The sequence below is a fragment of the Neolamprologus multifasciatus genome, chromosome 12 (genome assembly GCF_963576455.1).
Source record: "Neolamprologus multifasciatus chromosome 12, fNeoMul1.2, whole genome shotgun sequence".
Classification (NCBI taxonomy): Eukaryota; Metazoa; Chordata; class Actinopteri; order Cichliformes; family Cichlidae; genus Neolamprologus; species Neolamprologus multifasciatus.
In genome coordinates, this window is record NC_140450.1 from 7,574,827 (window position 1) to 7,587,061 (window position 12,235).

General features: G+C 38.2%; 1 protein-coding gene across 4 annotated transcripts in view; it reads left to right on the plus strand.

Moving 5' to 3' along the window:
- nos1 (nitric oxide synthase 1 (neuronal)) overlaps nt 1–12,138 on the plus strand; it is a 59,663-nt gene extending 47,525 nt beyond the window's left edge. For 3 of the 4 annotated variants that reach the window (XM_085181023.1, XM_085181026.1, XM_085181025.1), the window contains 10 exons: nt 831–909; nt 1,122–1,315; nt 2,063–2,232; nt 3,705–3,915; nt 4,885–4,972; nt 6,510–6,631; nt 6,830–6,978; nt 7,451–7,645; nt 8,370–8,488; nt 9,361–12,138. In XM_085181023.1, the coding sequence (XP_085037149.1) occupies nt 831–909; nt 1,122–1,315; nt 2,063–2,232; nt 3,705–3,915; nt 4,885–4,972; nt 6,510–6,631; nt 6,830–6,978; nt 7,451–7,645; nt 8,370–8,488; nt 9,361–9,376 (1,343 nt within the window). In that variant the 3' untranslated portion in view covers nt 9,377–12,138. Of the gene's footprint in view, nt 1–830; nt 910–1,121; nt 1,316–2,062; nt 2,233–3,704; nt 3,916–4,884; nt 4,973–6,509; nt 6,632–6,829; nt 6,979–7,450; nt 7,646–8,369; nt 8,493–9,360 lie in introns of those variants that run through there. The other variant, XM_085181024.1, reaches the window with a different exon arrangement.
- The last annotated feature ends 97 nt before the right edge of the window (nt 12,139–12,235 follow it).

A 12,235-nucleotide genomic window follows, 5' to 3' on the forward strand; every position in this document is an offset into this window, starting at 1 on the left:
TCTGATTCTTTTTTTGATATTACAACAATTTTACACAATTTGGCAAGCTGTGTCTTTGATGTTATTAATGATGTTAATGTTTGTGAAGTTCTTCAGTTAGAATTTTCTATGTAGTTTGATTTGGTTTATTAGTGCTGTGGAATATAATAGTATTTGAAAAAGAATCCATGTATTTATCCATGAATACACAGTATTCAACATAATATGTCCGTGCAGCAACTTTGCTACAAATTCATTGCATTGTCTTTGCCAAAGTAGAGAGTTGTTTACATTATGCCATTATGTTAAGTTTGGATTCTGACTCTCTGAACTATATAGGGCTGGGCTGATACCCTTTTTGTGCCCTTACCTTTACCCTTTATGTACAGACACTCCCGTATCTGTACATAAAGCTTCTTATCAATCTCTCCCAGAAAGAAATCAAAGAAGTATTTTTTTCCAAGAAGAACAGGTCTGTTGATCAATCCATAAACCATGTATTATTTATGTCTGCTAACAGCATTATACAGCATTCACAAGAAGAAGGTTTATGGAGCAAAGATGCTTGAATCTCATAATGTGACAGTTTTTTACATTATGCCATTATGTTAAGTTTGGATCCTGACTCTCTGAACTATATGTACAGACATGGGAGTGCCTGTGGATATAGGGCTGGGCTGATACCCTTTTTGTGCCCTTACCTTTACCCTTTATGTACAGACACTTCCGTTTCTGTACATAAAGCTTCTTATCGGTCTCTCCCAGAAAGAAATCAAAGAAGTATTTTTTTCCAAGAAGAACATGTCTATTGATCAATCCATAAATCATGTATTATTTGTGTCTGCCAACAGCATTATACAGCATTCACAAGAAGAAAGTTTATGGAGCAAAGATGCTTGAATCTCAAAATTTACAAAGTCCAAAATCAAAGTAAGTATGCATTTACACGTGAAACACTTTTCAGACGAAAACACTTTGTCGCATATTTGTACGTTTTATCAAAATCGTAAACTAACGTTCAGTTCGTCTAATGGATTCTTCTGGTGTCCAACTCATTCATTGTTTACAGTGACATTTTAACTAAATGGAACAGACTGAAAATGGTGCAATGTTATTTCCTAAATCTCTGATCCCTTTCATAGTCGCTCCACCATATTTGTGCGGTTACACACAAACAACCACGACAGCCTGCGCTACAAGCCTGGCGACCATCTGGGCATCTTCCCTGGCAACCATGAGGACCTGGTAACAGCTCTCATAGAAAAACTGGAGGATGCTCCACCTGTCAATCAAATTGTCAAAGTGGAGTTCTTGGAGGAGAGAAACACTGCCCTAGGTGGGTATTAGCAAAGTCATGCTACTTTGTGAAAACAGTAGGCATGCAATCACGAGAATGGCATTTTAAAATCTGGGCAGGTTGTCAAAATCCAAATGTAAATAAGAAGTCACAGCAGACATCATGAAGTCACACTTTAGCAGGATATCCATGCCCAGAAATTTTCCAGTGAACTGCATATTGGCAAACAGTTGTGGTGACACCGGGTGACTTAACTGTGATTTTCTCTGTGACTGTGATGCAAGACATTTGCTAAACACAGGATTAGTGCTTATTCAAAATGCATCTCCACAATTCAAGCCCTTGTTGTTAACATCTCTCACTGTATCTAATTTTCTTTCAATTCGAGGATCACATGTTCCATACTGCTGCTTGCATTTTGGTTGTACTTTGCTAATTACAGACAACTAGACAACATATCCAAAGGTGTTGTGTATAACGTGTTAGCAAATGCTTATCACACAGAGAAATGCTTCTGATCTTCTGACTGGTTTGATACTGATTCTCAAGCTAGTTCATTTTCAGTCAACAAATTCCACATTGTCTAGCATTAGATCAAGTAGCAGGAAAACAGCATTGCAAAGACCTTTTGCAGCAAAAACCTCCCAAAAAACAAGCCAGCAAAAAAACTGCACACACACAGACTTCTCTTGTAGTTTGTTACCTCAATTTTTTTCTTTCATGTTACACATATAACCTAGTACATCATATGAATTAACTCAACTTTAACCTTATAATTTTCTGCAGGTGTAATCAGTAACTGGACAAATGAGACCCGTATCCCTCCCTGCACCATCTACCAGGCTTTCCAGTATTTCATGGATATCACCACTCCACCGAGCCCTGTGCTGCTCCAGCAGTTTGCTGCTCTAGCAACCAATGACAAACAAAGAAAGAAACTAGAGATCCTCAGTAAGGTAAATTCACTTAGTTTTCAATGTTACCATTTAATAATAATAATAATGGATTGCATTTATATAGCACTTTTCAAGGAACCCAAAGTTGGACTCCAGAAGAATCCATTAGACGAACTGAACGTTAGTTTACGATTTTGATAAAACGTACAAATATGCGACCGTGTTTTCGTCTGAAAAGTATTTCACGTGTAAATGCATACTTACTTTGCTTTACACTGACCTTTCAAATGGCTGAGCTGCAGCAGCGCTGAGTGCTTGAACTTGTTTTGCGACCAAACACATAAGGGATTTCCGATGTGTGCATGTGGGCTGTATCCAAAGATATGTTCTCCCATTTCCAATCTGAGATGAAAATGTATGCGTATTTTTAGATCACTTTTCCAAGAACTGTTCTATAAAAAGTCACCATGTGCTTAAGCTTCAACAGTAACCAACACATTCCCTGTGTTTCAAAATAAGAGAATATGGCAGATAGTTTTATGTGTCTCATAGCTGATTTGGTGCTCTTTGCACCAAGAGTACGTACAGTAGGAGTTAGCTGGCGCCAAATTAAAGCCGTTGATCGTTCTAACCCAGAGCCATCCCCCCTTGCAGTGCCTCCCACTATTCACTCTCCATTTTTGTCAATGTGTGGAAAAGGCTGGATGAGGCCAAGCAGTGACTCATATGCTCATACACAGAATTATTGTCACCAAAGCAAGAGGGAAAGATGGCAGGCTTCTGAATTCAGAAAGAAGAAATTGTACAGTAGAAACAGCACTGCAGAACATGTTTTAATGAGTTAAATCTAAAGTTCATTCCTTACAGGAATAATTGTTTTGTTTTTTGTTTTGTTTTTTGTTTTGTTTTTTAACATTTCTCTTCTTGTTTTTCCAAGCAATACAAAGCAGACATGTTGCCACGTCTGGCTTATTCTCTTCTTTAAAAAAAGTTAATTAAACAAATCTATCAGCTTCTCATATCTGTACAGTCCCACGCCCCCTTCTGTTTATCAAGGTTAAAAAGCCCAGGCCCCAAAGTGCTTATGGTGTTAGAGTTTTGCTAATTATGCATTAGGTGCTTCAAACTGTCTTTTAAGCTGATATTGTGGACCACACCAGTGGGTTCTCAATGGGCATTTTGTCGCTCATTAGCAGCTTGAGAACAAAGCAAAAGTTGGTAACATATCAAAGGTTTTTTAGCCTGATGGCAGTGCTCTACTTTCCTCACATCCAAATGTCAGCGATGACACACAGAAACAGTTGGGCAGTGAATGGTGAATAGCTCTGTTTGTGGCTGCCTCCTGCTCCCGAGTGAGAAATGTTTACAGATCCAAAAGAGGAAACTATTCTCTTCTTTTCAGTTGCTGTGGGAGTTGCATTGATTTCTTAGTCTGAACGACAATAATTCAATAACTTAGCATGACTAAAACTATATCAAGAAATGTCAGCCGATACCTTTGTACCACATTGTCTTTCTCTGTGACACTCCAGGGCTTGCAGGAGTATGAGGAGTGGAAGTGGTACAACAATCCCACACTGGTGGAGGTGCTAGAAGAGTTTCCTTCTATCCAGATGCCCTCCACTTTGCTGCTAACCCAGCTGCCTCTTCTGCAGCCTCGCTACTATTCTATCAGCTCCTCTCCAGACCTGCACCCAGGGGAGATCCATCTCACAGTGGCTGTGGTCTCCTATCGCGCCAGAGGTAAGGCCCTTGTACTTGAACTGCTCTAATTCCTGTCCAAGAATTTAAAAGCTGTGTAGGCGTAGCTTCAGCTGCCTGGAGAGGTTAATTTTAGTCTACTCAGAAGACTTTTGATAGTCTGAAGTATTATGCATGTGGGTTTTATCCACATGTCAAGAATGTAAATTAAACAGATATCAAGGTAATGAATATATTGCAGTTATTGGTTTATTTTTCTTCATTTAACTAGAAAGTATTCTGATATTTAAACATCTTTTTCAGTAATCATGTATTTTAAAGTACTAGACATACTAGACATTTCTCAAACCAGTGCAGGCCTGGTATATATTTTGGTTAAGTTAAGTCTTTGCCATGGAGAAAAGGCACTGTGCCATAGCTCCTTCAAGGCTACTGCAAGGATTAAAAAAGAAAAATGACTCAGACTCTCTGAAAACCTTCCGAAGCTACAAGAAAATTGATTGGAAGTTATCTTAGAATGTAAGTCTGCTTTACAAGGCAGCCAAAACAAAATTGTAAAAACCAGAAACACGCACTGGGAGAAAGACTTTACATATTCTGTTTATAAATATGGCCACAAGCACAAACAGTATATTTCAGTGTACTTCACTGCATTATTTAGGCATGAGGCATTATTTAGGGCACGATTTAAGTGTTGTTTTTAGCACCACTGTGGCAGTATATAATCTCAGCCTGTAAAGTAGTCAGTAAGCATTACTATACCTTTTAACTGCTATCTTCTCCCACCTGTAATGTGCACTTATGTGAACATATTACTATGATTGTATAAGCAACAGCTGAATTACTGTAATTTCCCTTTAGAGAAAGAGCGTGAGGAAGAGGTGAAGATGGCTATAGCCTTGAACACATGTTAGGACCACTCTTTTCCTGTTAGTTTGTACGCTTAAAAAGAGTGGGAGGCAGAGGGGAGAGAAAAAGGTAAAGTGCTTGCTCGGCAATCATCTCTTTCAGATGGAGAGGGACCAATCCATCATGGAGTGTGTTCATCGTGGCTTAACAGGATAGAGAAGGGGGAGATGGTGCCGTGCTTTGTCCGAGGGTAAATATCAAAGTGTTTTTACAAGAAATTTTAAGGCAATGCAATCTAATCTATAGTAATTTGCAAAAGTCTTTAGCCAACCCTTTATATGGTTATATTTTCTAAGAGAATGGGAAGTAGGTGCAGCAATTTACTGAAGCATGCAAACATACACAGGCAAACAGTATAAAAGCTGGTATATCAGGTACAATTCTAAAGAGCTTAAAAGTCAGTATTTGGTAAGAATTTGGTAAGTCTTTTTTTAAGTAAGCCTTCTTGTCATCGCTTCAAATATTCTTCTGGAATAGTTCCGCGGACTTTTTGAAGGACATTCAAAGCTCTTCTTTGGATGTTACCCACTTTTTGTGATAATGTCTGTCAAGATGATCCCGCACTGCTTCAAGAATGTTGAGGTCCATTCTTTGGGGAGGCCAGTCCATGACTGGAGGTGTGTTTTGAGTGTTTTTTCTATCCAGGTTTTTTTTTACTGCATTGACTGTTTGCTTTATTGGTAACAGCTTCATTTTTCAGCATGACAATAGATCCAGACATTTTTCCAGATGGTAAACCTCACAGTACATTTCTACATTTATAATTCCATTAATTTTTACAAGATCCCCAACAACACTGGCTGAAATGCACACACTATTTCCTGCAGAGATATGCCAATTTTTTGTCTAGGAGCCCTTTGAGAATCATCTTTTTCGTACAAAGGTACAATTTTAGGCAGCCAGTGTTTAAAGAAAAGCTTTGAAAGACCTTTAGAAATCCTGGAGAACTGTTGTTCAAGGCCACATTAAAAAATACAAGAAAGTCTTGCTCCTTGGAAACATTTCATGACACGTGAAAAGGTGATGTTTGACAAAGTAAGCTGATTTGCCAAGATAGGTACCACTCTCTTGTCTGCATGCATGATATAGAGCTAGTATGATTATCAATTCATTCCTTAAGACTAAAAGTGTAAATAAAAATAACTGAAATATTTGCTGTTAAAGTTCTCTAATTAGTACCTTTTATCTTTTTATGTAAAACAACTCATTTTTATCTTACCAGGAGTGTTCTTTGTAAAATTTATAAGTTTACAGTGAATAAACAAAATAAATGTGCCAATTAGTGAGTTTTAGAGGCAATGAAAGAATTAGGGGAATCTTGACATCAAGCTATACTTACCCATATAGCTTGATGTCCCCTGACTGTGGCTCAAGAGTTGGCAGTCTTGTAATCGGAAGGTTACCAGTTCGAGCCCCGGCTCAGACAGTGTCGGTCGTTGTGTCCTTGGGCAAGACACTTCACCTCTGCGCCATGGCCAGAGGGGCCAACGGCACGATATGGCAGCCTCGCTTCTGTCAGTCTGCCCCAGGGCAGCTGTGGCTACAACTGTAGCTTGCCTCCACCAGTGTGTGAATGTGAGAGTGAATGAATAGTGCTTTGAGGGTCTTGAAAAGCGCTATATAAATGCAATCCATTATTATTAAAATACTCTATTATTCCTTTATTACATTTTATAGGCTCCATGGTAATTTGTTGGATATTGTTTTTGTGTGTGGCATTATTTTAGTGCACCATCATTCCAGCTTCCCATGGACAACCAAGCACCTTGCATCCTTGTGGGTCCAGGAACAGGGATTGCCCCATTCAGAAGCTTCTGGCAACAAAGACTATATGACCTTGAACAAAACGGTTGGAATTTTCTTCTCCCTCAATCCTTAGAGAGTTACTTTTGACCAACTTATAAAAAGACTTTGCAATGTATTTTCAGTGCTTATAGATTTATTCTTCAAATTAAAGTGATAATGTAATTTTGACACTTGTACTCTGGATATCACTTCTGCATTTCCATCCAGAGCAACAAAGTAACTCTTACCTCTTATCTTCAAGGGATGAAATCCTGCCCAATGATACTGGTGTTTGGTTGTCGGCAGTCTGAGATGGACCACATCTACAAGGAGGAGACCATACAGGCCAAGAATAAAGGGGTGTTTAAGGAGCTCTACACAGCCTATTCCAGAGAGCCTGGCAAACCAAAGGTACAAGCACTAAACACGAAAGTCGCTTGTAACATCTGTCTCTGGCTTGTTTAGGTAGAAATAAATTCACAAATTTGAGATGGCTGGATAAATACTTCTGTAGATATAGTGGATTTTTACTTACCAATGTCATTCTGCTGATACATTTTCATATATATATTTTTCTTTGTTCTCTTTATGCTCTATGCTTCCTTTGTTGTTGTGATTGATTCTTGTTTTGTTCACAGTTCTGTTACTTTTAGCAGTGACAGTCAATACACGGATTTGAAAAGAAGAACAAAATCCACAGAGCATAATTTTCTTACTCTGAGGTTGCTTTGTTCCTGCGCATATCAGTCTTTAGGTGGCAGTTTGCAAATTTTACTTTGTGTGTAGTGTCCTGACTCAGTTTTTCACATTGTTTCCTTCTCTGCTATTTTCATGCTTCAGTTCTCCATGCACACTCATCATTTCTTCACTGCCTCTCTGTCAGAAATATGTACAGGATGTACTGCGCGAGCATCTGTCAGAGACGGTGTACCAGTGCCTGAGGCAGGAGGGTGGACACATCTACGTTTGTGGGGATGTGACAATGGCAGGAGATGTTCTCAAGACTGTCCAGCAAATCATCAAGCAGCAGGGCAACATGAGCCTGGAGGATGCTGGCTTCTTTATCAGTAAGCTTCGGGTAAGAGTGGTGGAGTTCTCTCTGCAATATCATCCCTGTTATGTTCATGCTCATACTCCATTCTACCTTACTGAACCGTGAAGTAAACTTAATGTAAGGGAGATTCTAGAGTTAGTTAAAATACCTGATCAGCTGTGAAAATACTAAATGTAAGATGCTATCCATCATTGCAAAGGTAATGTTGTTTAAGGACTGTATATGAACATAAGCCCGATCACCCTCTGGTATGTGAGGTCCTGTTTTGAAACCTTACCTCTTTTTTTTTTTAGCATTTTGGCTCTAAAGTGTAACCATATGTTATCATGTTGTTTTGGCTCACATTGGTGTTTTTGCCACTGCAAGGCCATTTTGTCAATATTGGTCATACTATGATCAGAAAGAAGGGTTATCTGATGTTTGCCCATTGGCTAATGACTTGTGATTGACAAGTGATTAACCAGTGTGTATGCAGTTTCACATTCAGACCCGCCCATCTCTCGTCACACCTGGCTTCAAATTACTCATCTTTATATTTCAAAACATGACTTCAGAAATCAATGGATGACATCATGGTAGCCAGCGTCTTTGGCTAGCTTGCTTGTCATAGTCATTTCCCATAGAATCCCATTTTAAAAGGTATATCTACAGCCTGCTAGAGAAAACGTATTATTATGCTACCAAACACACACACACATCTGGTAAACAATTACTCAGCTTTGTCTCACTACCAATCTGTTGTCGTTAGGATGAGAATCGCTATCACGAGGACATCTTTGGTGTCACCCTGCGCACCTACGAGGTCACCAACCGTATTCGTTCAGAGTCCATAGCCTACATTGAGGAGAGCAAAAAAGACTCAGATGAGTAAGTGTTCTACATTTCCAGTATTTTTTGTTTCTTTTCACATTTAGTATGTTACAAAACTGTTCTGAAATGTCAGTAAAAGTCAGAATCTTTTCTTTGGTAAAATATTTTTCATGGGTAAAATAAATGACTGATGATTCACTGTGAATTCATGCTAACTTTTAATTAATCACGAGGAAAGGCTTTGTGAAAATCAGTTCTTTATTTAATATTAAGAAAATATAGAAAAATGTATTCCATCATCAAAAAAACAAACAAATAAAAAAAACAGAAAAGGATTCATATCAACTATTTTTCTGTTGATCATTCACTCATTCACATCCGTACAGTAAAATCAGGACCAATTACCACTATGGAAAAGCCCATTCATATTTATTTCAATATTGCAACTACAAGAGAAGCTTTATCTCAGAAACATTTGTAAGTCAACTTCAATCTGCAACCTGTAGTTGCTGGCGACAACAATGTGTTGTCATCACTAGCTTCAGATGAAAACAGAGCAGGTAACCATAGAAACCTGTGGAGAAGAGCATTTAAACTAACAGGATTAGAGTGAAAGCGAGTGGCTCTGCTCCATTTCTGTTTTTGTTTCCAGCGTTATTTGTGCATATTCAAGATTAGACACTTCATATACCCTCGCTATAAGAGCAAAACAAGGGCCCTACATAGCCACTATGGCTCATTAACCACCAACAATATGCATCACAGACGATGGTTCCTGTGTGGATTGTCACTTGAATTTCACATTCGGCCATCAAAGCCCCTGCTTGCTGGATGAGTAATGACTGTAACATCTCTATTTCCATGTCCCTGTTGCTCTTTCTGTCTCTGTCTGCCTGTCTGTCTGTCCTTCGGACTTTTTTTCTCTTCAGGGTTTTCTGCTCGTAGGTCGATGAATCGACAGGATTTCTGAAAACAACAAGACACAGCACCGCTGGTTTACTAATACTGTGCCAATTTTTGTACTGTAAAAAATGGGTTTGTTTGTGTTCTTTTTTTTATATACCATTTTAATGTTTCTGTTGGGCTCTGCGATCTTGTCTGTAGCAAGTTGGAAATGTTCTGTTCTTTGAGAATCTGTTTTGCTTGTTGATGATACTTCCAAAAATGATCTAGTGTAATGACCTGCCTCATTGTGAATGCATGACCAAGACAATATATTCAAGAAATATAATATACTCTGTGTTATTGTTACTGTTAAAAGGCTTTTATTGGGGTTTTATATTTGCAAGGAAATGTGTGGCATAGATAGTAAACTTTCATTTCTGTGTGGATTAAGTCAACTTTACTTGTTGGGAAAGTATAAGGACTGCTCAAATATATTTGGACTGTTTTTCATTGTCAATATCAATCTCTTTAGTCCTTGACTAAGAAAAAGAAAAGATGTATAGGCATGCAGACAGAGAAACTGAAGGACACGTGCTGCGGACAAATTTAACGTATTGACAGGTATCCCTGAATAATGAAAACATAAATTCTGCCACTGCCTCCATAAACAGATTACCTTGCTCTTCATTGGCAATTCTTCAAAATGCATCAGCCTCTGTGCGAGTGCCATTTTTCTTAGTGTGCTCATTCTGCCATAACATCATAATCTTTTGGGTCCCAGGTGGTGTTTGCTGAAACTGCAGCACTAATGTGCAGGGCAGCCACTAAAGACCAAACGTGAGTCGATATATCTTAAAAATAAACCTCAATGATAAACTATTAACAAAAATATAGGTCTTGAGGGCTTTTTAATTTAACATCTAAATCATACTATGTTCAGTGTGGTATAACGTGCTATAATGTGTTAAATTATAAATGTCGCGGAGGATTTTTCATTTTTCATCAGCTGTTTGGAATAAGCTGTAGAGTAAATGACTAATCGGTGAGTAAACGAATAAGTAACAACTTAAAAGAATTGTTCAATATCATGGAAAATACATTTATTCACTCCAATAGGTTATCTCAGTGGCAGCTGTTTAAAACTTTGTTAAGATGTGTCCTAGATTTTGTTGTGTTTCATTGCAGCAAAGGTTGTCCAACTAAAACACAAGTCTGAAGAAGAAACATATTTAAGGGTACCTGATGTCCAGAATTAAAATGCTGCTGATATCAACAGATTGGTCTAGCAAGGCTGTTTTCCCCATTTCTAGGTCTTCTTACCCCTAATTGCCCATAAATCAAGTTTACTATTTTTACACTTTGGTTTTTGTACAGAATAAACTAATTAAATATAACATGTTACTCAGTGAGCTTTAATCGTGCCGTATTTGCGACCTTTGTAGAGAGCCTGTTTCCAGTCTGTATGCTAAGCTACACTAAATGGTTCTTGGCTGTAGCTTTGTATTTGCTGTAAAAACACAATATTGGTATTGATCTGTTCATTTTATTCTCAGTAAAATAGAAAGAGCCTTTTCCTTAAAACTCAAGTAATCCGTAACAAAACGTTGTTACTGAAGGGGAAAAGATGCTGCCCAGTTCGCATCCGACAGCTGTCAACTTGCTCCACTTATCACCTATTGAGCCTTTAAAATATCTATCTAACAGCATCATATCTCCTCTGCCTCTTGCCTTACATTGACACTTTGCCTACGTTTATGCATTCATCCTTTCAGTTTTTTTCTCTGCATGTTTGTGCTACCTTGTGGCTCACGCGCCACCCCTTCACTGTGACCTGACACCTGCTCAACGGCATCAGCACGCATGTGTGTATGCATGCATATGTGTGCCCTTGAAATTATCATAAGTGTGCGCATCTCTATATACGAGTGGGTGTAAAACATGCATGATCTCAGGTGTGTGTTTTTACATGATTATTCTACTTGTCTGTTACCTTGTCAAACTGCTCTGATTTTTAAAATAAGCATGAGTACCCTGCTCTGAGTCACACAAGCCTGCAGATTTAATGTTACAGATGGTGTTTTGGTAACAGAAAGCTGCCCACATGGCTTTTAGTTTTGATCGCAGCAGTTCGGTTCTATTGTTTTAAGTTCCAGCGAAGTTTCATCCAGAGAGAAGAGGCAATCACACTGCCACTGTGGTCATTTGCTGCTTTCCAACGAGTCAGGGTTGTAATTTGAAAATGTATGTGCAGGGGCCACATTGTTTTTTTGATCACCCACTTTGCATTAACCTGTGGCTTTTTCTTGTCAGCTTATGTGTCTTGTTTATTCCATTCTTTATTTCAAATTAAAGATAGCTGTTAGCATGACTAATTGATTTCATTGTGATTTTTAAATGTCCCTTCCAGTTGCTGAGAGTACTTTTTTGTTTTTCTGATTTTGCTATGTTATAGATGGGAGATAATGGGTGGGTCCTATTTTCCCTGCTGTTGTTCATTTTGGGTGAATGTCTGCTCTGACTTATTTAAACACATTTAGTTGAACTGGAATGAAAGCTGTCAAGAAAATGTCTGTTATGTAAAATGTGCAAACAGAAAAGAATATTATATATAGCTTCTATACATATATATAAATATCAAAAGACAAAGTATAAACTATAAAAACTACCACTACAATCTTTTCTAAGAATGTATTTTGATTATGTAAATGAGCACTTTGATTCTGCTTGATTTAAAAGGAACAAAAAAAGGCCTATTCTTTGTCGTGTCTGTCATATCCTTTAGGTATGAGGGTAAAACAGCAGCATTAAACAAATGCATGATACTTTGTCTCCTGTTCATATTTAAAAAAGCTCTGTCTCTTTACCAGCACTGTGTCAGTTAGTGAGACTGTTTTGAGCTTGTCTGGCCTGTCTCATGGG